At 38.1% G+C, this 26,650-nt stretch overlaps 4 protein-coding genes across 8 annotated transcripts in view; 1 reads left to right on the forward strand and 3 right to left on the reverse strand.

Moving 5' to 3' along the window:
* The window catches only part of LOC134811618 (uncharacterized), a 95,557-nt gene that overhangs the window by 37,478 nt on the left and 31,429 nt on the right, over positions 1–26,650 (forward strand). The gene's annotated exons all lie outside the window — the stretch shown is intronic.
* LOC134826337 (ubiquitin-conjugating enzyme E2 N-like) lies at positions 1,618–7,551 on the reverse strand. The gene is made up of 5 exons (XM_063838673.1): positions 7,494–7,551; positions 7,217–7,318; positions 6,474–6,618; positions 6,077–6,217; positions 1,618–2,033 (listed from the first exon to the last, which is right to left on the reverse strand). Exons 1-5 carry the CDS (start codon positions 7,521–7,523, stop codon positions 2,002–2,004), a joined length of 450 nt encoding a protein of 149 aa, XP_063694743.1. The 5' UTR covers positions 7,524–7,551; the 3' UTR covers positions 1,618–2,001.
* On the reverse strand, positions 14,251–23,300 carry LOC134826557 (tektin-1-like). 4 transcript variants are annotated; one of them, XM_063838963.1, is made up of 7 exons: positions 22,309–23,300; positions 19,613–19,683; positions 17,820–17,963; positions 17,426–17,648; positions 16,451–16,654; positions 16,078–16,245; positions 14,251–15,180 (listed from the first exon to the last, which is right to left on the reverse strand). In XM_063838963.1, the coding sequence occupies exons 1-6, from the start codon at positions 22,795–22,797 to the stop codon at positions 16,081–16,083; spliced, it is 1,296 nt and encodes a 431-aa protein (XP_063695033.1). In that variant the 5' UTR covers positions 22,798–23,300; the 3' UTR covers positions 14,251–15,180; positions 16,078–16,080. The 4 variants fall into 4 exon arrangements, with proteins under 4 accessions (XP_063695033.1, XP_063695031.1, XP_063695032.1 ...); XM_063838961.1 differs by having other exon boundaries at positions 16,100–16,245; positions 22,309–22,801; XM_063838962.1 differs by having other exon boundaries at positions 14,251–15,684; positions 16,100–16,245; positions 22,309–22,801.
* LOC134826341 (uncharacterized) lies at positions 24,766–26,593 on the reverse strand. Its single transcript, XM_063838678.1, has 5 exons — positions 26,337–26,593; positions 25,951–26,117; positions 25,644–25,800; positions 25,298–25,422; positions 24,766–25,094 (listed from the first exon to the last, which is right to left on the reverse strand). Exons 1-5 carry the CDS (start codon positions 26,512–26,514, stop codon positions 24,870–24,872), a joined length of 852 nt encoding a protein of 283 aa, XP_063694748.1. The 5' UTR covers positions 26,515–26,593; the 3' UTR covers positions 24,766–24,869.

A 26,650-nucleotide genomic window follows, 5' to 3' on the forward strand; every position in this document is an offset into this window, starting at 1 on the left:
CCAAAATTGGAACATTTTGGAACATAGGTAACATCGGTTCTAGACATGCAGTGATTCCCAAACTTGGTTTGAGTGGTCGCAGGACCAATATAAACACTTTCCGAGCAATTTTAAACCGTTCTGAGCATTTTTAGGACAATGTTCAATTTTGTTCATTTTCGTTCATTACATGAACCTGGGTAATGTTATTTGAGTTTTGATGGCTCTTAGGCCTAGTTTTTACCTATATCCATCTTAGAAAACCGAATTGAGGCTTCCCAGCACTTAAATACAGCCAATACTTCGATGTGCCCATGTTCCAAAAATCTGGATTCTCAGGAGGATTATTGTCCCAAAATTGGAACATTTTGGAACATAGGTAACATCGGTTCTAGACATGCAGTGATTCCCAAACTTGGTTTGAGTGGTCCTAGGACCAATGTTAACACTTTCCGACCCATTTTAAACCATTCGGAGCACTTTGAGAAGAATGTTCATTTTCGTTCATTTCTGGTCATTCCATGGGTAATTTTATGCGACTTTTGATGGCTCCTAGGCATAGCTTACGGCTATATCCATCTTAGAAAACCGAACTGAGCCTTCCGAGCACTCAAATACGGCCAATACTGCGATGTACCCATGTTCCAAATTTATGGATTCATCTACTGTCTAAATCCATGGCGCGGTCATTACAATTGTGAGATCAGTCGCGCTAAGCACGTACGTTTTCACGGCTGATTGTGTAGATTTCAAGCTCAGTGGCTGAGAGTGAGACAGCGCACCAGTGGAGTGGTTGTTAAACCACGCCGGGAAGTCTTGTGGCGAACCTCTTCTGAGACTCAAGAACGGATGTCAATTAGAGTCAAACTCGATGTAAATGTAGCGTTATTAAAGTGGGCAGAACTTAAGTTCATTGTGTATTAAAATGTATGTGCTGACCCCACACTAACATAAAACGCCGATTATAGCATATACAGGGTCATCTTGCGTATGCCGATCATGAGGGCTTTCGACCTTTATGTTTAAACATTTCAAAGAAAAGGAAAGGAATTACACCAGAGTAATTATTTCCAATGCTCTCAAATTCATGTAAGATTGATGGAAGGGAAAGCAGGAGACTGGACTCAGGAGGTAGCCAAATATCACTGACGCGATGTGAATGGGCTCCTAGTTCCTAGTCCTACTGCATTTTAAGAAGTTACCGCTTTGTACTGCAGGCAGCAAGGCTAATCTATTTCCACGGTTATTTTATTGTGTAATAAATTGAATTTATTTATCATTTTGGAGACACATGCTATCCCATCATGTACATACTTTATAGAAGGAGCAATTATGCTCTACATTTTGGTTAACTGAGAGCTCGAGTCGTAGGAATTATCATTTCCGGTTATTCGGTTTCAAATTTAAGTAGAGTTATTTTATCCAAATACGATGCTGTTGGCTGTATGTACACTACTAGAAATTACAATTACAGCACTAAACATGACATTTTGTGGAGACGAAGGACACGTTTACTGTTAATTTTAGTCAATATAAATTACTGCACCAACAGCAATCAAGAGTTGCATAAAATAACATAAACACAACATATCAAAAGAATTACTTCTTACGAATTATGAACAAGGGAAGAAGTATATCTGAGCAAGGCTGAAACAAACCTGTTCAATTTATGCTATTCAGTAAAATTGTAACGCAACTAAAGCATATTAAAGAATAGGTCGAGGGATCTTAAAGGCGGATAATAAAGTATATATGTGAAATTTTGTACACTAAAATAGCATCAAACAATTTTATTTTGGACATTATTTAACACCGAATAAAAACTCACAAAAAGCTGCCCATTAGGTGCAATCCATATAAATGGCATTCCGTTAAGCGCAATTGGAATAATAACAAACTAGAGATGAAAGAAAATAGATTCTAAAATACATTAAGCATTGCTTCAAATTGTCCTGTCCATAATTTGAAGCTGTTCCGTCCTCTCTTTCCTGGGAGCCCTCCATCGCTGAGTTTCTCTCTGACTCATTGAGCATATTTCTTTACCCATTCTCTAGCTGAAATAAGTTTCTTTGTGATGATCGAATAGGCCCTAATTAGTAACGAAAGATACATTAGCCCCCAGCTCAACCGTAGCTTCCAAATATAATATTAAATAAAAGAGCTGCTTGATTTTAGACTTGTTTTACAGCTCAATTCGTCTAGGCCGGGGCTCATTCTTTCATCGCCTTAGTTTGAGAAGATCTGTTAGAAGAATAGTACAGCGTAAATGACTGCAGTAATGGTATCTATTAATAGGATCAACTAGCGCCCGACCACTTTCTAGCTTACCCGGATGCATGCTCATTGCATCGTTCAAACGAGTGGACACTGGTCGAAAGACACTAGCCGAAACTTAAAAACTGGATCGTTTTTTTTCGGTGCTGGCGGCCGCGCGGCCGGAAAAATCTGACTGTGTGCGCGGGATAGTTAATGAAAAAGATCTCGGCGCGTTCCTGTAAAGTAGTGTATCAGAACAGTTTTCTGGCAACTTTTGTCCCATCCATAACCATGGCTGTAAAAAGAACAAAAAAGGAATCCGCCTTTGTCAGCAGTCAGTTCTTGCTTCGAAATTTAATCACTTCTACGAACGCATATTTATCATGAGCATAAAAGATATACTGATGATGTAGAATAGAATTGAATCACATGTAATGTACGTTGTCACTATACTTCATAAATGCCTGGCCTCATTGCTCTTAAGTAATGATCAAATGTACATTGTATATGATACTCCAAATACACCACTTGATACCCGTATATTGTGGGATAGACGGTTACCGCCCACGCGCGAAAGTTGATTGGAAATACATTAGCTGTAATGTGTCATGTTACACGTGTAGGGATGAATTGTATAATGTATCACGTATACGTAACCATCGTAATCATATTACATCATGATTTTATCACATACCTACCAGTATGAAGTACCAGTGTAGCATATGCTAACTGTGTGAAGTAGTAAAGAGCCCGAGTGACATTGGAATGTTCTACCGCGAGAATATACTGCGCTGCAGTTGATTTAACGAAAAAGGCGAGCAGAAAACTGGGAAACTGTCAACTAAACTGTTTGGTGAGGTTAACCATCTTTCTATAAGGGATCACGTGGAATATAATAGTGAAGTAATATTTAAAACGCTTCCCATCCAATTCTAGGAAATTATGACCTGGGTAAATGCTAACCAACTAACGACTGTACCGTAATGTATTACTGTGGGAACTCAGTTTTTTCACTGTACGCAAAAAAAAGATACACAAATTGATGGGGGTCGGGGGGGGGGGGGGGGGGGGGGGGCCGGGGGCGGAGGGGGGGGGGGGGCGGGGGTTAGCTGCTTTAAGGTTTAAAAACAGCGATGCCCATGCGAATTTAACCAAATGTTTGTGGCAGCAATGGATTGATATTAATATTTGATCGAGCTAGAAATATGCTGTATACATATTACATAATATAATACATAATGATATTGTGGTTATACACTCTTATAATTGTAATTATCTCAAAATGCCATTCACTGAGTTTCTCCTAATTATGGAGTAAACTCCGGTTTTACTGATGCTAAATTACTAAGATTATTGATCCACTTACAAAGTGGAATGCAGTGCCATGACCAAAAAAGTCCACTACACTACTCTACAAAGATACTGAACCAAGTTTTATATGAACGTTTGTTCGGCAGGATATGATACTTTTTTTTTTATTGAAATCTTTCAAATCAGTCAATTACATACAAGTTTACACAATGAATTAGTTAAATATAATATTGTCCTCTAAGCATGGATTGTCAAAGTTGAAATTGTCTCGGACAAAATGTATGTAACCAAAGGACCTGAGGGTCACCAAAACACAGATATTGAGTGCAAATGCAGCTCCTGCACAAGCATGGGCCCTTATAAAATTGTAATAAGTTACTTTAAACAAAATCACACACCCATTCAATCAATTCATAAAATATTGTGCTGTGAGATGAAATTGAGAAATATGTGAATGCAGACAGCAAGAATAGATACTCTTGAATAAACTATTTTACGGATTTGTTTCTATTGAATAGTCAAGTTCAGAGTCCGAATCCACCGGGATAATTTTCCCCCACATGTAAGTGGAAAGTTTACTTTTAAAATCAGTGATACTCTCTATCTCACGGATATCTAGAGGAATGTGATTCCACTTAGTGTGGGTCCTATAGAAGAAATTCCTGGCAAAAGCGTTGAAATGTTGCCCTCACAGTATAGTGAACATGTTAGATTAATTCCCTGCAGGCTTTTCGTATAAGACTTGAATTTTCTAGCTCACAATCTTAGCTTTACACAATTAAAATGCACACGTAGTTTCCAAGCCAAGAATCATTTTACATCAAATTTAAAGTTTGATAGTTCCCTCCACTACCCCTCTCCAGAGGGAACAGTCCCTTCTTCACCACAGGGAAGGTTACTCAATACTACAGCCTTCTTCGTCGTCCTTATCGACACAGTCCGCACCACCGTCACAAACCCAGTGAATTGGGATAACAGCGCTCCCGTCACGACAAAAGTAACGAGATGGAATATACTCAGTGCAGTTCTCCTCGTCATCTCCGTCAGGACAATCCGTGATGTTGTCACAGACCCATTCCTCGGGGATAGTTTTACTTGCACCATCACAGCTGTACTGTGCTAGGTTTGGGCAGTTTATCTCATCTTCTGCGAACGGGCAATCAAAAATGTTATCACAGACGTATGCCTCTACGATTTTTCTTCCGTCACTGCATTCGAAAAAGTTCTCTTCTTCAGTCCCTTCTTCACCACAAAGGATAGGGTACTCCATACAGCCTTCCTCGTCGTCGTTATCGACACAGTCAGTGTATTCGTCACAAACCCAGTACATTGGGATAGCAGCGCTCCCGTCACGACAAAAGTAACGAGACGGAATATACTCAGTGCAGTTCTCCTCGTCATCTCCGTAAGGACAATCCGTGATGTTGTCACAGACCCATTCCTCGGGGATAGTTTTACTTGCACCATCACAGCTGTACTGTGCTAGGTTTGGGCAGTTTATCTCATCTTCTCCGAATGGGCAATCAAGAATGTTATCACAGACGTATGCCTCTACGATTTTTCTTCCGTCACTGCATTCGAAAAAGTTCTCTTCTTCAGTCCCTTCTTCGCCACAGAGGATAGGGTACTCCATACAGCCTTCCTCGTCGTCGTTATCGACACAGTCAGTGTATTCGTCACAAACCAAGTACATTGGGATAGCAGTGCTCCCGTCACGACAAAAGTAACGAGACGGAATATACTCAGTGCAGTTCTCCTCGTCATCTCCGTCAGGACAATCCGTGATGTTGTCACAGACCCAATCCTCGGGGATAGTTTTACTCGCACCATCACAGCTGTACTGTGCTCGGTTTGGGCAGTTTATCTCATCTTCTCCGAATGGGCAATCAAATGAGTTATCACAGACGTATGCCTCTACGATGTTTCTTCCGTCACTGCATTTGAAAAAGTTGGAGTCGTCCACTTCAACTGGTGGATCCACAAGGTTTACGTTGCGTTTCAAGATGTCAGGGTGACCATCATACCATGCTTGCAGGCATTGTACGGTGAAAAGTATCACTATTAAGAAGACTAGGAGGTTCATTTAGCAGCCAACAAGGTAGATTAAATGTATTAAAACAGTTTACTGAAGGTGGAAAATGGCAAAAGATTCGGTTACTGCGTGCAGTGCGTCTAAAACACCTTCCAAAATTGAAATTTGAACGACATTTACAGATACTTAACACTTGCAGCAGAACCCAATATTTTATGCAAAAGCTAAACAAATTGGTGTTTAAAATCAGTTTGAAAGTTAATATCCTCATGTCACATTTAGCAGGCGTATAAACGATGGTGAACTTTAACCTTTAAAGTATTTCGTTTCTCATTCCTTTCATCGATTACACAGTACACACGTCACACACTCTCACTCATTGTCACCATGACAATGGGTAAAACTTACTGGCTGTTAAAAAATTGATCACATAACAGCGTATAAATTTTGCACCCCCACCTCATAAAATTAAAAGCTATTTTCATATATAAAACTAACCTGTGGAGATGGCAGACATCTCATCTCTCTTCCAATGCTCGGCGACATCGTTTGCGAGGGGATCCTCGTGGTTTGGCTTACTTAGAAGAGCCTGGATGCTGAGCAGGACGGTTCTGATCTGCAGGGCAGGGCTCCACTTCTCTGAGACATAAAATGTGGTTAAAGTGGTAAAACATCAGAGTGGTAAATGTGGTCAGAATCGCAGACCTACTGCCTACATCGAAATTAAACGTAAATCATTAAATTTCTTAAGGGACTGTTTGCTGTAGATGTCAAAATCAATGGGAAAGATATTAAATTCAGTACAATGGTATCATGACATCGACCGACATTGACACATCAGAAGTAATGTTAAGACCCTTAAAAGGAACAAGAGAGAATGTTAGAATTCACAAACCTTTGAGGATGTCAAGACATATTCTTCCCAGCTTGTCTATGTTGGGGTGATAAATCTTTGTGAGGAGCCGAACCTTCGGGGCAGACATGGGGTACTCTTCTGGTAAAAACAACTCCAGCTTAAACTTCCCTCCCTCGTAAGGCGACTGAAAAGTGAAAAATAGTACATTACTTAGAAACTGCTAGAATATTTTTATACAATATTTATATAGACATTATTCTTTTTTGAATAGTTTTCGCACATTTCAAGGAATGATAATTATTACTGAAGAGATTAACAAAATATGTAGCTTGCCGTGAAAAGAACGTTTTTAGTCTTTCAACGAATTTAAACACCCCCTTCCCCCGTTCATTTCACTACAATGCTTCTTAATTGACAATGTTGATACAATGCTACTTCACTACAGCTTGTAAAATATGATTATCAGCTATGTTATGAGCGTGTGTCCTGTATTTTAATTATAGGTCAGTTGTAGCCTGTATACGTGTAATCCTCACATTACTAATTATTACTGATACACACTTGTAACGATCGTGACCTCCCACGTTGAAATTGACGTTACATGTATCAGTGTCTGCAAGTTAACTATTTTCGAATTTCAAGGAAGAAGTCATAGACAAATAATAAGAAATTAGAACTATGAAATTTGGAGGCATTGAAAAAGTCCCATTTCTTATCGAAATATACGTCGTTTAAATCTCAAAAGTGATGAAGTGTAATAGTTAAGTTATCTTTTTATTTACCCCTCCTGGCCCATCAATGACGACGTGGAAATGCCGAGCATTCGTCTCATTGACGATAGCTTTGATTCCGTCAATATTTTCTGACTGTAGACGCATCGTCTCCTGCAATTAAATCATGATTATTCAAATCACTTTAATAAACTTGCGTTGATGATGGAAATGTAAAATCTGGCCCTAACGAGATATCAGTTTAAAGAGTAATATATTAAACTAAAAATAGAACGGTAAGATATAAGAGTCTTAATTCTACATCTCGTCCAAGAATATGTTGACTTACTTTAATGATTCGACGAGGAAGTTCTGCCATCCTGTATAAGCAGCTGTCTTTCTAAATGTTAGATTGTGTTAAAATGGCGAAGTAAATATCAGATTCAAAATATATTAACGATATTACAAAATATATTAACTCTTACAGTTTACACCATAAATTATTCCAAGATTCAGGTAAGCTGCTTAATTAAATTTTCGTTATAGACCTACATTTTCAATGCGTATGTAAGTCCGATCAACAACTAAGTTTTGTAAGACTTGTCGTTATCTCAAGCCCATATCATAAGTCATTTAAAGATGATTAATAATAATTATAATACAATTAGCAGAAATCAGAAATGAGAAGTGTCATTTGTCAGATTGAATTTTAAAGGAATGTGAATTTTCGAATCACTGCCTCCACTTTTAAGTGTACGTTAAGTTGACCAACAATGTATGGAAGCCGGTGTTGCTCGACTAGAGACCCCGACTGGAGGCCTCCAATATAGGACTGTGAATGTAAGATTCGAGAGCATGGCAGCTCTAACTAATGAAGAGGGAAGCTGAACGGGATGAAAAAAGATTTTCAATTTCTTGTCCCGTTTCGCTATTCTTACCATCGGAATTTCTCATTTAAATGGCGACCACTATTTTTAATGTAGAGGAATTATCCATTGTCTCACCATTATACACATTTTCTAATCATTATACACTGCAACAGTATCATATTTAAATCGCATAAAACATAATTACATAATTGAATCATACAAAAGATACAACTATACAGTATACTAGAAAGCCCGTGGTCACAGAGAGGAAGCTAATAGTATTCTTTGGTAGTCAGTTTTTAAACGCATCAAAAAATATCTGTCACAACCGAAGATACAGCCGATTAAAATGTAGCTCGCACTGAACACCACGTAATTACCACAAAACCGATCAAAATGTCGCTCGCAAATCTTTGCACGTGCATGTGCGCTTTTGAACACCATTACCATGGTTACTATGCAGCTTCCTATTCTCATATAATTTGCACGTGGGCGGTCGTACAGACAGACAGAATAATTCTCTGAATTATAATATAGACTAGAAAGCCTGTGGTAACAGGGACGAAGCTAGTATGAAGTAGTATTCTTTGAAAGAAAGTTTTAATCGTATCAAAAAATATCCATCCTAGATACTGGCGATAATAATACAATCGACACTCTAAACACAACGTAATTACCACAAAATCGATCAAAATGTCGTTCGCAAATCTTTGCACGTGTGCGGTTGTACAGACAGACAGAATAATTCTTTGAATTATAATAATGATAGCTATAGATAGCTAAAAATAGTTGGTATTTTCAAAAATAAAAGTTGTAAGCTTTTGTATAAAAACTGTGTACAATGATCAAAATAATACGTAATTTTAAAATAAATCCACTAACATCAATCAATATCGAGACCATGTCAGCAACCACAGCCTGTACGGTGATCTTCCCAAAGTCAGCTCCAAGATAACCCAACGAAAGCTCAGACTTGCAGGTCATGCTCACTGACATCCGGAGCTGACACTGAACCAACTGATCCTCTGGAAGCCGAGTCATGGGCATACTAACAGGGGGCGACCTCACTTAACACTACTAGATAACCTAAAAGCAGATACTGGGCTGAAGTCAGTAGATGAGATAGCTAGACTGATGGAAGACAGAAAGCTGTGGAGAACTGTTGTCAATGGATCTCGGGAATACTACCCGCCTTAAGTCAAGTAAGTCAAGTCCACTACATACGTTAGCAAATTCAGTTAACAATCAGTTATTGACATGAACAAACAATTCTGGTAAAAGTTTAGCACTGTTACTCAGGAGCCAGTGTCTTCGGAAATACGGCTCAAACTTGCCCACAATATTTTCAGAACTATCTGTAAAACAGTTAGCCCCCCATCTCCAAACAGTTTTATCAGTGCTGACCTCAGGTTTACCGCTCCAAGACACAGGAAAATATCTCCACCTGTTTTGAGATGATCGGAAACATTTCAATGCAAAAAATGCACTGTCAATGGAAAAGCGGACTCCACAATAATGTACGTTACTAGGGTACTCATGGGGGTCCAATACAAATTGAATATCAAACATGGAACCATCCTCTGTAGTACACGGAGTCAGCTTTGCTATGACACCACACCTACCCTCTTTACTGCAAGGTTTGATTGTGGTAGAATTTTGGGTATCAATGATAAATTCAATTTCTTGTTCCTGTAACAGGAAATCTTCTGAATTCCATTCCTGAGATGAAGAAAGACGTAATTGTCCTTCTGTGGTGATTAAATTAGAAGAATTTTCTTTTATCAACCTCAGTAGAGGCACAGTGCCTGCATCTCTTGGCAAATTTTCAAAGTAATTGTTGGAGACTGAATTCCATTTTCGTTTATCCTTCAATGATAGGATTTCAGCAATGAAATTACTATGTATTTTTGTTTCTTTACGATCAAAAAGCCAGCAAAGCAGCCCCTCTATAAACATGTAGAGACTTGAGACTTTTTCTGAGGTAGATAGGAATTCCACAAGATCTTCAAATTTTGTAAAGCTATTTATTGAAGAGGGTGAGTTAAATAAGTTAGAAACTCTTACAAGCCCTTCATCCTTCTTAGTCGAACTGCTGAAAAGTGACAATACAAGTCTAAAGTCCTCAGCTGTGGGATTAGCTATGGCATCTAGAGACTGAATGAGGCGATGTTGAAGATCAGGTTTTCGTCTGAAACAAGATGCTAATTTGAGATTCTGAAGCAAATATCTACAGGTATTACCCAAAACATTGTCATTGGCCACAAGCAAATCTATTATGCAGGTTACAAGTATTTCTGTTTCCTTGCCAGCAATACTGATTGCTAAGTCCAACTGCTTTTTATCAAGAGATGGAGTTCTCATAAAATTTTCCAAGAAAATCTGTTTATATCCTGGGGTACAACTGAATTTCAATACAACTTTGTCCATCAGATTTGTGTTTTGAAACTTAGACATGACATAAAATGCTTCATCGAAAATAAAAAAGAGCTCATCATAACTAAAAATAGGAGAACTGATTGAATTTACAATAGTATCAAAATATTCGGCACATCTATTCTCCATCCAAGATACTTCAAATACTTTTGACATTTTGTTAACCTCCCTCAAGATACCCTTGTTAAGCTTTTTTAGTTTTCCTTCATAACAACCGTCGATGAAGCACTGCACTGCGTCTCTCTCAAAATCTTGGACATCGATAGACTGAAGAGATAGATCGGTTGTGATATGGTCAATCACAGGGCTGTTTAATGATATAATAATGGAGTTGGCTAAGATGTCACTGCCATCCTTGAGATGGAATTTTAAGTTACTGTGGGAGGGACTTCCAAGACGATGGACACCAAAATCAGCTGGGACAGCAACTTTCAGTGGATCATTCTCAGAGCTTGACATGGCATGTATCCTGGAATAATTAATGCCAATAAATTTTAAAATTCAAGGTCAAAGTGAAACAAATATTAGTGAAACAAGTTTGGTAAAGCTCCTATGTTCTATTAGATATAAAGTGGAAATATCAATATTTGAGCATGCAAAAGGTTAGAATCATCAATCATTGCTATCTATTGATCAAATATTTAGTTTTTCGGATCAACATGGCTAAATTTGTTTATCCATGGTGACCTTAGCTTCAGAACACAAGGTCATGCAGTAAGGTTTATAATACTTTCCGGGAATTATATGCACTAAAACCCGTGGACACTGAGAGCTGATAATTTGCAGATATATCCCGCAAGGGAAGCGAAGGTATTATCAGCATAGACTCAGACTGACTGGCGGCAAGTTTCAAAACAAATAACTCTGGCGTTCTATATATTACACACTATATTGTATCATGCGCACGTATCACATTACACCCCTTCCAATCGGAACCGGAAAGTATTATAAAATATAATGCCTTCTCTGTTTCGTGCCCGCGCGTTCCCTCCAGCAAGCTGTCGGGAATTATCACGCTCAGCACTCAGAAGCGAAGGTATTATAGTATTATAATATTGTACCAATATCCTCAATTTCATATGAACATATCCATTACATAATTTTTTCCTGATCCATGACTCAAAGTGCTGAAGGCACAAAAGAGTCAAGGAAAAGGGTTAGCAAACGAGGTTTTTTTTTGTATATGGTAGCTTGCGACCGTGTGTGCGTGCGTACGTGCCCTTGCCCCCAGTTATCGCCTACGTTTCTACCTGCGCAAAGTTATTTTTCACAAGTTAGGGTTTGTGTTTAAATGAGGTTTGTGTTTAAATAGGCTCAATAATATACAAGGGGGTTGTGAATAAGACAAGGGTTACAGGTCAATTTTTAACTTCAAGAAAACAACAAATTTGTATTTAAATCAATTATATAGCAACAATTTAAAAAATTAAAGTTATTCTATTACTAATATATAAGGAATATTCCACGGATATGGTGACTTGGACTATTGAGTTGTACCCAGGAGTCGACCGAGCCGGGATGACCCTCATCCTGGCCGAGACCAGGACTGGGACCGGGAGCGGGATGAAAATAAAAGAGTTGTTTCATTTGTCTAAGTTAAAGTAAAACAATATGAATTTGAAGCTAAATTGGATTAAAAGGATCGAAATTCTGTTTTTAATATCCCGGCTTATATTCCGGCAAAAATGGTAATCCCGGCCTATACCAGGACCGGGACAAGAACACCAAATCCCCGACAAAAACATCATGCCTATGCGTATCAAAATGCCTTAGGGCGTTCTAGAAACAGTTCAGAGCTGTTTTCCTAAGTGCTAAGTCAGCAGACTCTCCTTCTTTAGGAACAGCTTAGCTTAGCTTAGCCTACCCTGAGTAGAGCCAAAGTGAATGTCATGTATGATGGTTATGTCATTATACATTTTATATGGGGATTTAACTGCGTGGGTTCGTTTCTGGTTGTAGGTTTACAACCTACCAGGACGCGCGCCGAGTTGGAACAGATATTTTACGAGTATCACCCGTTAAGTTTCTGGCCATTAATTGATCCGTCGATGGGTTACTAGACATGAAAACATGTGTCTTTCATTGTTAATAATTTGATAGATTTTTCAGTACACCCCAATATGACTTATAAAATAAACATTTGGTTAATGTTCCCTTTAAAATTGTAATGAAGGATGCCTCTAAAAATCCATAATATCTTAACAAGGTCCCTAATAAAGCCCTTTTAATATTTAACACGCTTTCTTCTTGAAACATTCTTTTGTTTTCCTTAATTGACAATCATAACCACCAAATTTAATTGCTATTTTGTAATAGCTTTTATATTTGTAGCACAATGCACTACTGGGCCGCGCCGCGCATCAAATAATTCTTCTCACAACACACAATTAATTTTTCTCTTCGATAGATTGGCGGGATGCACCACTGGGCCTCACCGAGCTGCGAATTGAGGATTGACATCGTGAATCAACTTTTATATGTTAATATTATAATAGACTAACAAGGGCGCGGGCGGCTTTGCAGCACTATGCCTTGATCAGCAGTATTTTAAATTACCTAGCTTGCTATACTAGTCTATTCACATATATACGAGAAGCTTGGAAACGACGCCGCGCATTGAGATTGGCACGCCTGCCTTGACACACGCTGCAACCCCTTTTGATCGCGCGCGAAGCGCGCGCGGCCGGCTGGCTGGCCGGCTGGCCGGCGTGCACGAGAGGTATACAACGTGTAGCAACGCCTGCCAAATCACAAATCATATTTTAAAAGGGGAGTATTTTGTCATACGTTGTATGACCCGCCGCACACGAGTGCGCGGCTCCCCCTGTATCGTCAGGTTTAATTGACGATGTCAATTCATGGCAGCTTTGTAGCGCGATGCACTACTGGGTCGCGCGCGCATCAAATAATGCTTCTCGCGAGATGCACCACTGTGCCTCACCGAGCTGCGAAGGATTGACATCGTGAATCAAATGGCAGCTCGGCGCGGCACAGTAGCGCATCTCGCCGATCTAGCCAGAAGCCTTATCAAGTGCGCGGCGCGGCACAGTAACGCATCGCGCTACAAGATAAAGGTGAAACCAGAAACGCTAAAGTGAAACTTGGAGGACTTCGCTGCTTCGACGCGCCGCGCAAACTAGCATTCTTGCTTCGCATCGTCGTCGATCGTTGCTTTGCTTCGCAGAGCAACGATCTCGATGGATTGACATTGTCAATCAATAGTGAAACGACCGTGGGGTCACAACGCGATACGTTGACGTATGGTAACAGGTAAACAATGCTTTCCTTGGAGAGTTATATGGGCAATAAACCGTTTTGGTCTCGTGACAGGCTAGTAAAACATGATTTGAATTCGATTGTTTAGGGCTAGGGTTAGGGTTGTGGTTAGGGTTATGGATAGCTTCGAGGTTATAGTTAGGATTAGGGTTTCTGTAAAACCGGTATTTTGTTAACGGCCGGGTGATACTCGTAAAATTTTTGTTTCAAATGTAGGTTTATAACCTACCAGGACGCGCGCCGAGTAATATTTGAAACAAATATTTTACGAGTATCACCTGTTAAATTGTCGGCGAGTGTGCTCAGTGCTAAATCACTCTACACTCGATCTTTCAGATTTTTTTAAACAGTTGAAAGTAACTTGAATCGATGTATTTTCGAACGCTGATTCCGAATCACTGGATCACCCCACATGACATGACATAGGGTTAAAATGCTGCCCTAGTCTCTGTGTTCTGATCGATACCATAATTATTTTAGAGCATCCCAGCTATCTTTTGTTTGAGTAAGTTATGATAAGTGAAACAGTTTTCTTATTTATTCTGAAATTATAAGTTACAGTTTTAAGAGCAAAAGAAGATATCAGTAGAAGATAAAGAACGAACCGAATATATTGTTAAAGCTGAAAGTGAAATTGTAGCTTGATGCTGGCATCCAGGATATGTATACAATTTGATAGAGGCGAGGTTTTCAAAAATTGGAGCAAAGATAATATTATGGGCTTTCTAATAACCCGAACCATATAAACTTGTAAATCATATTCAATTTTTCATAAAATCCATTAATCATATCATTGATCGAATTCACCTTGCATCACAAGTTTATTTAAAGAAAAAAAATTAAAGGTTAAGTTTAATGTGCTGAGTCGTACCAATTGAAATTAATAATTACTAAAATCTAATCGTGAATTGGAGACTGTTGAAAGGAAAGTGACTAAGGCTATCCAAGTACTGCATAGTAACACTAATATAGTAACATGCAATTGTATCATCTTTTATCCATCTAATGAGTTACTAAGTTATATCTAGGACTCTTCAGAGCAGCAAAGGAGCGAAATCATCAGAATCAAAGTTAATTGCTAACACACTACTCGATAAGCACGAGCACTACGTAAGTAAGCGCAATGTGCATACCCGATTATAAACTATAATTCAATACGCATTATATATACATAGTGTTAAGGTTCTAGTGCAAAAAGAGGTGCTGTATGTACAATTCATTACAGATTATTCACATAGTAATAACTTAATTAAACAAAGTAAAATGACGTGATATGGCCGGTCGGGTTATTTAAAGTAAAATTTCTAAAATCTACAACTACACGCTTCCTTAGTGGTATAATACAATCATGTTCAAGGGTACATCAAATTTGAAGAAAAATTCAGAAGTTCCTAAATGATAAGGGGGACCTTGTTGTGGCTGACAGTCCCTGCCGAGAACATCGTTGCTGGTCGGAAGCTGGAGAAAAATATGAGTTACTGAGTTAGTTCACAAAAAACATCCGAAAATAACATTATTTTGTCGATGCAACTTGTGTTGACACCCTCATGAACTTATAAAGATCATAGTTGATGATTAGATCACAATCTAAAATAAAAAGCAAACACGTGGTTAGAAAAACTGTATGACACAAAAAACATGCTAAACATTGACCACTTAGCATGCTTGATTGAAGTGGTAGTAACTTTTTATAGACATCATCAATATGTCATTTTATTTGTGTTTGTGTAGAATCTGGATAGAATGATTCATAAAACAAAATACCGCAGAAGTTTCGTAAAATCAAAGGGCACCAAACTGTGCTTTTCGTAACAGTTCAAAAATAAAGTATATTAGAGTTCCAGAGCCAAAACAATCCGATCAAAGTTTGTGAAGTTTGTGATTAAATGGAAGCCCATCGTTTAGTAGTTGTATATATGAGATTGACTATGAGTGAGTTTTTCTGCGCTGTCTGACTCTACCCTGAAATGATCAATCGATTAATTAGTTGATCAAATGTGTAACAGCCAGACAGGACAGAAATTTGAATACAAGATTCTTCCAAATGGCATTTAGATTGTCAACTAACTCAATACTCATTTCTAATATGGATTTTCCAGTGTTAAAATTTAGGATGTCGCGACAAATTTTTCCAAATCGCCGAAAATGCAGAGTAAAATCATGGAGATGAAATGCCTGACTGTATTGTGAGAAATAATGAAGCCACATAAAGGAAGACGACAGCACAGCTCAACTGTATCAAACTTAAGACAGCCCTGCACAGTTTGTGTATCAAGTCTGTCACAGTTGCACAATTAAAAGTAATGAGGATGCAACACAAGTTAAAACTTAGCATTGATAATTGCAGAGTCATACTCATTAAAAGTTAATTTCATGCCTTCTCCAAACAAGGGTTTTTCGGAGTCTCAGGCACTGAGACTGGTCAATGTTCAGAGAGTTTGTCTTTACTGCAATGTCTTCCTCAAGAGCTTTCTTGTTTGACTCTAAGTTACGAAGCTTGGCGTTGCTTTCGTTGAGCTTAGACTGAAAAATTATTCAATATTGGCGTTTGACAATTGTAAATTATTACTTCAGAATACGAAAACTGTATATATTACATTTTGAATCAGTACATTTTGATATTTGTTAAACCGATGCCGATATATGATTTGTACCAAAAATGGATCCATTCCTTCTAAAAGCCCCTACAAGCCATGCTCAAAAATAATAAGTAGGAACTTTAACTTACACCCAGAGCTTCAATGGAGTCGGTGATTTGAGCCACTTCTTCAACAAGACCATATTGTACGGGGTCACGAACAAGCTCAATGTTGGGTCTGTAAGAACGGGTGTTGAGTCTCATGTGTGCAACTCTCATTGGGGATTCCTTCAGTCGTATAGCCTCCTTTAGAGCAGCAATATTCTCGTTCATTGAACCGATCTCCAGGCATGTCTGAAAAGTATGAAATATAAAAACGTGGTTTAAAACGCGCGCTCCGCTTCGCGCGCATAGTTGGTGAAGAAAATTCATGCTCTGATAGTCAAAAACGTATCGCTCCAGCTGTTTATATTTAGGCCACATTTAATAATGCCCAAGTTTTCCTATTATTATAGCCACGGCATGCTTATTCGATGCCAGCACCCTCGACAAAACCTTAGTTTTAAACATTAGCTTGCAAGAATCGTAAAAGATTTCACGTTATTTAATTCAATTGTACTAATTGTTAGTGGTTTTACTAGCAATGATTATTGGCTGCTATTGTCAATGCTTATCAAGCGACATGTTTAACTGCACTTTTGCAAAATTTAATAAGCAACTTGTTAAAATAATAGGTTGTTTATTTGAGCGCGTTTTACTGTGGTGTTTACTAAACAATTCGATGGATAAAATATTGCAGAGAAGCTAAGGGAGTCGTGATTGAGGAATTCATCACCAACGATAAGTTCTATAAATTTGCTATTGTCCTAACAGGACAGCACAGAATTGATGCATGTTTATTCATTCCTGAAATGTTTACGTCTTCGACATAAATAGTTTAGTTATTAAGCAACTATTCAAATGTTGCACCACTGCAAGCAAAAAGATTTGCAAGACGTTTAAGTAAATCATATGCACGAAGCATGAGTAGTAATTATGAATAATCCGCCCTTGGCCATAGTCGGAAACATTTCACATGATATATTAAAAGTTAGACAAACATCTCTTATAAACTAAAAGACAAACCTGATTGAGATTTTCCTCTAGGTTTGTCTTGGCAACGATCATCTCCTTTGTTCGGATTCGGAAAGACTCGTTGACGGTCTCAGCCTGCTTGTGCAGGTCGTTGGAAGTCTGGTGCATGGTGTGCTCGTTCAGCTCACGCTGACGGCACGAGGACACGCGCTGCTTCTCAGCGTTTGTGATGTTGTCGTGAGAGAAAGCTTCGTACGAAACTGGAGTAGCAGACCTGAGATATTTTGTGCACTATTTAGAATACTACTTAATATTTACGCCGACTAAAACATAAGAATTCACTATACTATCCAAAGGAGCCTTCTTGATTGGCGGTGAAATATACAATTTTAAACTTTTCCATTACTATATTTAGATTTGAAAGTTCCATATTGAAAAAACTAACTTAGGATCAATCTTGACAGAGTTGTTGTGGAGAGACATTCCAAGGGATCCGTTGCTTAGGCCAGCACATCGAGAGTCAAGACCATAAGAAGTGCACTTGTCCTTCAAGTCCATTTCCAGATTGCTCTTGCAGTGTCTCAGCTCACTGAAATTAAGTATAGATGATGGTTCACTGACATGGACATCTTGTCAGATGTGGAGATGTTTGGTTTACTTTCCCAGTTGTCAGGACACTTGTGTCTGAACTTCGTTAGAATACCTATTGAGAATTAAGAAGCGTAATTTTAGTCGATTACAGAGCGACTTGCTACTTTTAGGACAACATTATCCGCCGTAGAACATTCTCGACTGTTTGTCAAATCACGTTGCCAGGCAGCTGTACTTAAGCTCCTCTCAGTATAAGCTTACATCTTAAGATCGATCGCTCGATACACGAACGTCTCAATAACCACCCATTAACTAGATATAGAGGCCTAAAGTCTACAAACGATCGTTAATTGCTTAATCGACAAATCGCAGTCTGCAAAGCCTAGAATTGTTTTGTAGTGGTTCCGTTGCTAAGAAATAAACGGACAAATTGCCGGCATAACAACTAAATCGTTCACTTTATTAGGCACACGTCGTTGTTCATCCACTATAAATACCATAACGTTTCGTAAGCGTACTATAAATACCAGAACTTTTCTGAACGTATTCAAGAAACTAGCTGGGGTTTCTAACAACTGGGCAGTGGGCATATGACGTAAAGTTTATACCAAAAACACATTTGTAAAATGATATTCTCATCGCGTCTACCTCTGATTTGATTAAGTAAATAAGGTCTTTTAAGTTCTACAAATTCCTAGCCGCATTACGTCCCCTACTAAAGTAAGGTTCTGATACTGTTGAACTTTAGCGGCACTGGACATGATGTTAGGAAGAATCACATTTAATGGATCAGACCGGTGGTCGGTAAGGTGAACCTCCTCGGAAATGGCAGTCAATCACGTAATTCCATCTAAATCGAATCGTGTACACTTAATAAGATCAGAACGGGTGGTATTTGGAGACCACATTAATTGGTTGTCATAGAAATATGCAACACATTTGCAAGATGTATTGGGTATACCAAGTATCAGTGCTCAGCTTTTATCAATCAACAATGATCTTGATAATTGGTTGGATTATCATCACGCACTGAGGTATTTAAGAACAATGATCTAAGTCACAAAGCAAGGACGGAGTGACACTTACTAAGTTCAGCTAACAGATGGGTCATGGAACGCCGGGTCAGCGGATCGGGGCGCAATGTAGCGACTCAATGAGAACGAGTTGATAGCGATTATTTCCTGTCGTTTTTCAGTCATCGTCAGAAAAGTTTTAATACCCTCGTTACTCTACAGTTGATCTCACCTAAAACCTACCGTACACGACTTATTGTGAAAGCTTCACTTCAACTTTTACGAAATGGGAAAGTTTTTGTGAGTCCTCATCTTGTTGAATATGTCGATAAAAGACAAGGCCAATAGGGTGAAAACTACAAATCTTAGGACACATGTAATCATTTTGACGACACAGATTTCAACACTCATCTAACAAGGTTTTCACGAAGTTTTGACCAATCCTCAGTTAAAAACGTGCGAGATAACACCCGCGGCAAACCTTCATTTGATGACATGCACATCATACTACAGCAGTATGCATGCGATGAACAGTCAAGTCACCAATTGCTTACAACTTGAGACAAAACGACTAGAATAAGTTAATCAACTCAAAATATAAGACTTTCTATCTAGTTTAGTGACATTTTCAAACCTCAGTTGTCGGTCACTCTCCAGGATCCTCTGTTGAAGAAGCGCCTGAATGTTCTCGATCATCTCAACCTCCTGAAATAAAATAAAGTCGAGCACTTAGTTCAATTCATGTCCATTTCACTGCTGAATAAAATAGCCAGGTTCTTAAATATAAATAACATAAAGAGATGCGGCCCCGTAAAAGCTTGCTAAAGTACCGTAAAATGAATGACTTACATGTTGCGCGCTAAAAATCAATCACTTTATATCCACGTGAACATAGTGTTCGGTCTGATATGAATCATATCATTTGATATATCTGCATGCGTCACTAATATGAAGGAATTTGTATCACATGTAGTCGGTCAATTGATTAAAACGATGTGACGAACTCCTGCTGAAGGTGTACAGCAGAAAAGCTCTCAAACTCGTGGTATGTACGCAGGTCGGCTCTATAATGTCGTTTAGAAATGTGCATGTCGATGGTGGGGTAATTTTCTAAAATGCTTGTTTAATTAGGACACCTGGACTGCGCATTGTGCAAGCTCGCCTTCACAACTGCACTGTGTTCAGCGGCTCATGCTGCAGGCAACGTTCAACACTCATTTATCATCTCACACAGCACCGGGATAACATGGATTTTAACAAAACCCGATGTTAAGAAGTTCAGAAATGAAAAGCTTTGGAGTTGACAAAACTGTCAATTTAATCACAAGACTAAAGGATCTGTTTCAGTTTTAAAGCAAGGGCTGCAACCCCCCCCCCCCTCCTCAGGGGCTCGGGTCCCGTGTTTAGCTAGAATAAGGCTAAATTTAATTCAAATAAAAATCTGAACGTTCGCTTGACACATGGGTCGATGATTCTGAATATAAAGTTTACAGTTCGATCAATGTTGCTGCCTGAGTTTTCCATTTTTCTACAAGAGTATTCTGCTGATTAAAAAATAAAAATTGATTTGTAACATTTAAACAACGATCACGAGAAGTCAGCTGATAACAATCGCTTTCCTTCGAATTCGCAAGAATTGGCCAATATTAAACGCTTTGGATTCATGTTATAAAATTGGTCAGTAAATGCTTACTATCTTATCTTAAAATAACCCAGCATCTCACAAAATATTCTCATAAAATGAAAGGTGGCCATAACTATCTGTTGAGAGAACATAAAATATCATGAAATGAATTGGCCGGTGGTACATTTGCGTCCTGCACTAGAGGACCACATAATGGCAATCTTAAAATGATCGTGTATAGCATGGTGAATGAATGACATGACACTCTAATGATAATAGTCACGTGGACACATTGTCAGTAATATAGGTTATGCGAGCTCTTTGATTAAAATCACCCAGGTAAACGTTAAAATGCTTCTATTTCTAAGTGTGTTCAATTTAACCTATCAAAAACAAAAAATAAGTTAGAGTTCCTAAATTAAACAGTGGCATGGTATTCGAAGGGTGAATGAACGGTCAATGTGGATGACAGTTAAATGATTTATGAAGGAGCAACTTGATCGAAAACACTTGTAAAGATGATATATTTGATATAAATATTCTAAGTTTATAAAATGGAAAGGTGTTCCATTTACGTTCTATGAATCGAAAAGAGTTATGGGCTCATAAATTCCTACTGCAGAAACAACAATTTGATAGTATCAGTCTGTTTTATAGCCGAAAAATAAGACCATTACCATCATTGCTATCGTTACCATCACTCTTCAGCGATATATCAAATCGGCAATTTTTGTGGAATTTAGACATGAGAAGTATCCCACACTGAGAATCTACTCTAAATATTTTCCCAAAATTGAGAAAGCAACAGTTAATAATAGCATGTTACTCTGAGAGTCTATTTTTATTAACATTCTCATTACTGTGCTTATGAACAATATAATCTTGTCTTACAGACCTAGCACTAACTAATTTGATCAACCACCAAATGTACTTTTTGATTTATTATTGACAAACTTTTATTAAGTGAAACATCTGGATTATGACTTTACTTCAGTTACTATAAAGTGCTCAAAAATTATCATGATAAAACTGATAGCTTTTTAATCGATAGTATTTTCATTTTCAAAAGGTACTTAACAGAGTGGTCCCAGTATAGTGTTACATTGATTGCCTTTCCCATGCATTAGATTAAAATATATATTCTGTTATTATGATTGGAGCACTACAATTGACTTTAAATAGCAAAAATTGATTGTTTAAATTTGTACTTTTGACCAATGTAATCACAGATTTACAAGCAAGATCATCAATTATGCATATGAAATGCATGACAAAATACAGTAGTTTCTCAATTAGTGGCGAGATAAACATAGATAGCTACAGTTGGCTTCATTTTCAAGTAAAACCACTGGTACCCTGGCCCTGCCTAAGATCAAGAATTGGGGCAAGGATCATTCTAGCGTAAATGTTGCACAAAAATTGTGCCTACCCTCTTGGGAGAGCCACGGTCGGATATAACAAGGACTGAATTGGTATGGATATTAGTTCTTACATCAATTTGATGTCATTCATTCAAAATAATTGTAAGGGGTCGTTCACATATTACGTAAGGAGGAGGGGGTTTTCAAATGATTACCTTAGTGAAATTTTGACACAATAGCTATGTGTAAAACTGATTACGGAGGTGGGTTAAAAATTGTCCAAAAAGTGATTACGTAATATGTGAACTACCCTTAAAGACATAGATAATCTATAGAAAAACTTACCTTCAACAGTTGAACCTCTACGTCATCGTGGACCAAGTCAATAGATAATCTGCCTTCTCTGTGCTTGAGACAAGTCGTAGCCACCTCATGAGGAAGTTGGGTTGCCACGTGAGCCTGTTCAAGCTGTTTCTTGGAGGACATTAGATTAGCAATTTCTTGGTCGGTTTTCTGAAGCTGCCTGTCAACCTCCGTCTTCCAGTAGGTGATGTTATCGATTCGGTCCTGGAGCTTGACATTAATGTCATTCTGGGTCCTCCTGGTTCTATCAGCTGTCTCGCACCTTAGCCTCTCAGCTTCTAGACGTAGGTTGTTGGATGATGTCCTCTCAGTACTCGAGGTCAGGTACTGGTTGGCATTTGAACCTGTCCACTCATGAATGGTATACCTGGTAGCAGGTAATGCAACTCCATTTTGTGGCATACCGTAGCGGGTGTGCTCAGGAGTGTACTTTGTTGAAGGCACAGTGTAATTCATGGCTTGACTAGTCATACCTGACCTATCAAGGAGTAAAGAAGGTTATAAGTATATTAAAATTTATGTGGTGGTTTCATTTCTGACCGCACGACATTTATTAACATTCCTGACCACGTGCCGTGGCCGGTAATACGTTTTGAGGTTTAATATTTCGATTCTCCCTGGAATGAAATAGTCAATAGAAGAGGTTATTGGCTGTTGATTCATGAAAGATTGGAAGTAGCAAACGATGAAAACCTTGCGACTTTTTAACAAATCCAGATACTTGACAAAAGCGCTTTGTTCAATTGCCACCAAAGCTCTATTACAGATTAGTACGGCTAGTGATAATTACGAAAAAAGACCATGTGTATGGAGGGATCGATGATCAACTAAAAAATGAGATGCATAATCGAAATGAATGAGATTGAATTAAATGCTAAGTCAACGATTAACCTACGGCAAATTGACAAGGAGCCACGAATAAACAGATTGCTTTGAAGACCATCACCGTACTCGTTGTGGTAGCACACATGCTCTGGTAGCTATGGTTATGCGCGTACTATGAAAATCTTTTAATGCGTGCGGAGGAAAAGTATTTCATAATTATTGCGCGGCGCTGTTTATTTTTTTAAATTTGGGCGAGCGATTTATCATTTAGTGGAAGCGGTACATGGACCATGGTACTATATGATTAATAATACATGGTACCGCTGGGGATAATGTAGTAGTGTGAATGTTACATATTGTTTCGAATTTTATAAATTTTGCACCAAAAGTTGTTTGTAAACGTAAATAACATATTTCCATGCCAAAACAAAAATACTGCTTGGCGCTTGTAGGTTTATAACCTACCAGGACGCGCGCCGATTTATAACTCGTCGACGCGGTCCAATATATGGAACAGATATTTTACGAGTATCACCCGTTAAGTATGTTGTGGTTATATGTTAGTTTTAAACATTAAAAGAATAATGTTTTCAATTAAATGTTTGATCACCCGTACACATTCATTGCACATTGCATTAAATAAAATAGGTTTTGTATAAACATTTAAAATGTTTTGAAAAAGTTGTTTCTTCAAGACGGTCGTTCACATATAATGTATAAATTTTTTGGCAAATTATATATTTATATTACACATTAGTCTGATCGATCCAGACGTCATCACATTTTTACTGGTAAGATGTAATGAAAATATAAAATCTATCGCGTCGTAGTATAAGCTGCATCACATATACAATTACATTTCATGTTTCTGGTCTATCTTGATAGTAGAATGCCAGAATGGACACCTAACATGTGGTATGGCAACGTCGTGGTCAGTGGTAATAGGATTTGATGCAGCATACTTGAGCATATAATTATGATAAAAACTAATATGGTAATATATTTAATATTTATTCGGCTTTATATTGCTCTTAAACCGTGAGACATCACCGTTATATAGTATTACAGTCTACATAATATCATTGATTTATACATATATTCAGCTATCAATATTCTTGTCAAACATTTAGTACATAGTATAGACTCTGCAGACATAAAATGGTTTGAAAGCGATCATGGAGATCGGAGTGAAGTTGAGCTGGTGATCCTTAACCATATCCCCAGATTTTCCTTTTAAGTTAAGCTGCAATTTTCTCCGCTGGGTATTTAGCAATAATCAAACAGAAAATAATGGATATTCCTTCCAGTTTGTTGGGTAAACTTTCTTACTATTAATTGTACAATCGCATCAGATCGACTGATAAAGAAATCTACAAAGTTTCAAAATGTTAGTACGTGCGCTGAGAGACATTTTCTGTAGTAAAATGTTGTGCGGATTGTGCGCCTGGACAGCAGTTGATGAATTTGGAGCAATTGGATGAAGCGAAAGCTACTACATTTGTGGTGTTTATGCGAATTATCGTCCAAATGTAAATGGTTGAATCAATCGACACGAATTCAAAGATTTGAACTTTATTGCTTGGAGAACTTTTAATTGAGAAATAAAACAGGAAGTATCTTAACTAAGGAACGTATTATATATATGTCGATCAAGAAATAGCAAATATAAAAAGCCCTTAAAGGCAAACTTAACATTCTCGACAATGTTGCCGAAATGTTCAGTGTGGAGTACCACACTTATCTCTTAATCGATCATTACCAAAGGACTTGTGTTTCCAATGGGAATAGTCCAGCTGCATATCTTGCATTACAGCTTTCCTCATCAAATTGTCTTTATACATTCTTTTCGGCAATTTAAAATCAGATTCAGTCCCGTCTGCATATTCTAATTTATAGTCGTAAATCTTCAGACCTAATCTATCCCGTTTGCCAACGTCGATAACCTGAAATTCAAGCGGTGTCAGCTGAAGGAAATACCATGTATATATTGATCGTGTATATTAATATTTGATTAAGTCCACTCTAAATATTCGTATCGGATTTAAACAATCTCCTCTCACCTCTTAAAATTTCTGAACAAATTTAAAACCAATAAAGATTTAACAAATAAAACACGTTTGTAGTTCATAGAACAGTTGGCACATACCTTAGCAGGATTCCTATGTTTGTCCCCATCCACAAGCATCACAGCCAAAGGCATCCTCTTAAAAACACCATCGTATATTATAGTTGCCACAACGGGTGTGCAATCAAACTCGAACAATACCCGACCTAAAATGTAAAAGCAGATAATTAGCATACCACAAAAATCATGATGGCATTGAACGTCTGCTCATGCAGTAAGGTAATCTTAAGGTCTAAACCCATCTTACATTTAATACCCATCATTACTAAACGTAACTACTCCATTTTTGGCAAAGATACACTGGATACACTGGATACTGGATACACTGGATGGCAAACATTAATTAAAATATCTAAAAAGAACGAACCAGCCATGACATAATCTTTGTACTCGGCAACTTTGTTTTTGCCCCCACCCCTCCGAGTGTTGCTGGGTCGGAGAGATATCGGATAGTCTGGAAAGTACCGAACAAAGAGCCTGTGTTTCCCTCGCTCAATGTTGTGAGCTATAAACTCCTTTGAAGCCTGGAAGATAGATGTATAATATTGAGATGAGATTTTATAAAACTATGGGGAGATTAAATACCTTGAATATTTATAAAGTACTCTGTATACTTGCTCTATCTCTTAGTAAAAGTAGCGGGAGATTAAAACAAGTAATACTAATTTACCAACCTTGACAGCCTTGTGAGCTAAGGCCCCTGTTTCAAGAGACACAATTCCATATCTTGCAACTTGGACAGGTTCTATGATGAACTCCTCGGGCCACCGTGGTCTCAACAAATTGTCTCGTCGAGGCTGTTTTCTGTCTACTCCGCCAGAGACTTGGGGTTTGTCGTGCACTGGGGGAAATAGTAATCTTCAGAAACTGGGTCGTCATGAAAGATAAACATTATTGGAATCCGCTTGGATGACAACTAAAAAACAACTACCTGATGAGTCATGAGTCATGACTTCGGGAACAAAGCTTACGTTTGGAGCACTAGAAATGATAGCAATACAACCATTAAAAGCTAGAGTGGATTGAAATGTGCATTGGAATGTAATAAACATTATCTCACCAATAGTAACGCTAGTTATTTTCTCTTCTGGTTTTCTCAGTGGAAGATTAACGAGTCTTTGCTCAGAACTAATGTCAATAGTTTGGTCTGAAGGTTTGGTGTCCGGGTGGCGGTATCGGGTACAGATCAAGGTCTGACCTCCAATTAGAGTCTGTCGGGCTAATGTCCTCAGCAGCATAGCCGAACTGCTAGCGTTACAAATTTATCATGAGCTAAATAATGAATATGACAATAGTCAGGAAAGAAATCTTAAATCACGATTTAATATAATAACTGAGAATTTATACTTTTCAAAAGATAGATAAACGCAAATG

Source organism: Bolinopsis microptera, chromosome 2 (assembly GCF_026151205.1).
Source record: "Bolinopsis microptera isolate Bmic1 chromosome 2, MBARI_Bmic_1.0, whole genome shotgun sequence".
NCBI lineage: Eukaryota > Metazoa > Ctenophora > Tentaculata > Lobata > Bolinopsidae > Bolinopsis > Bolinopsis microptera.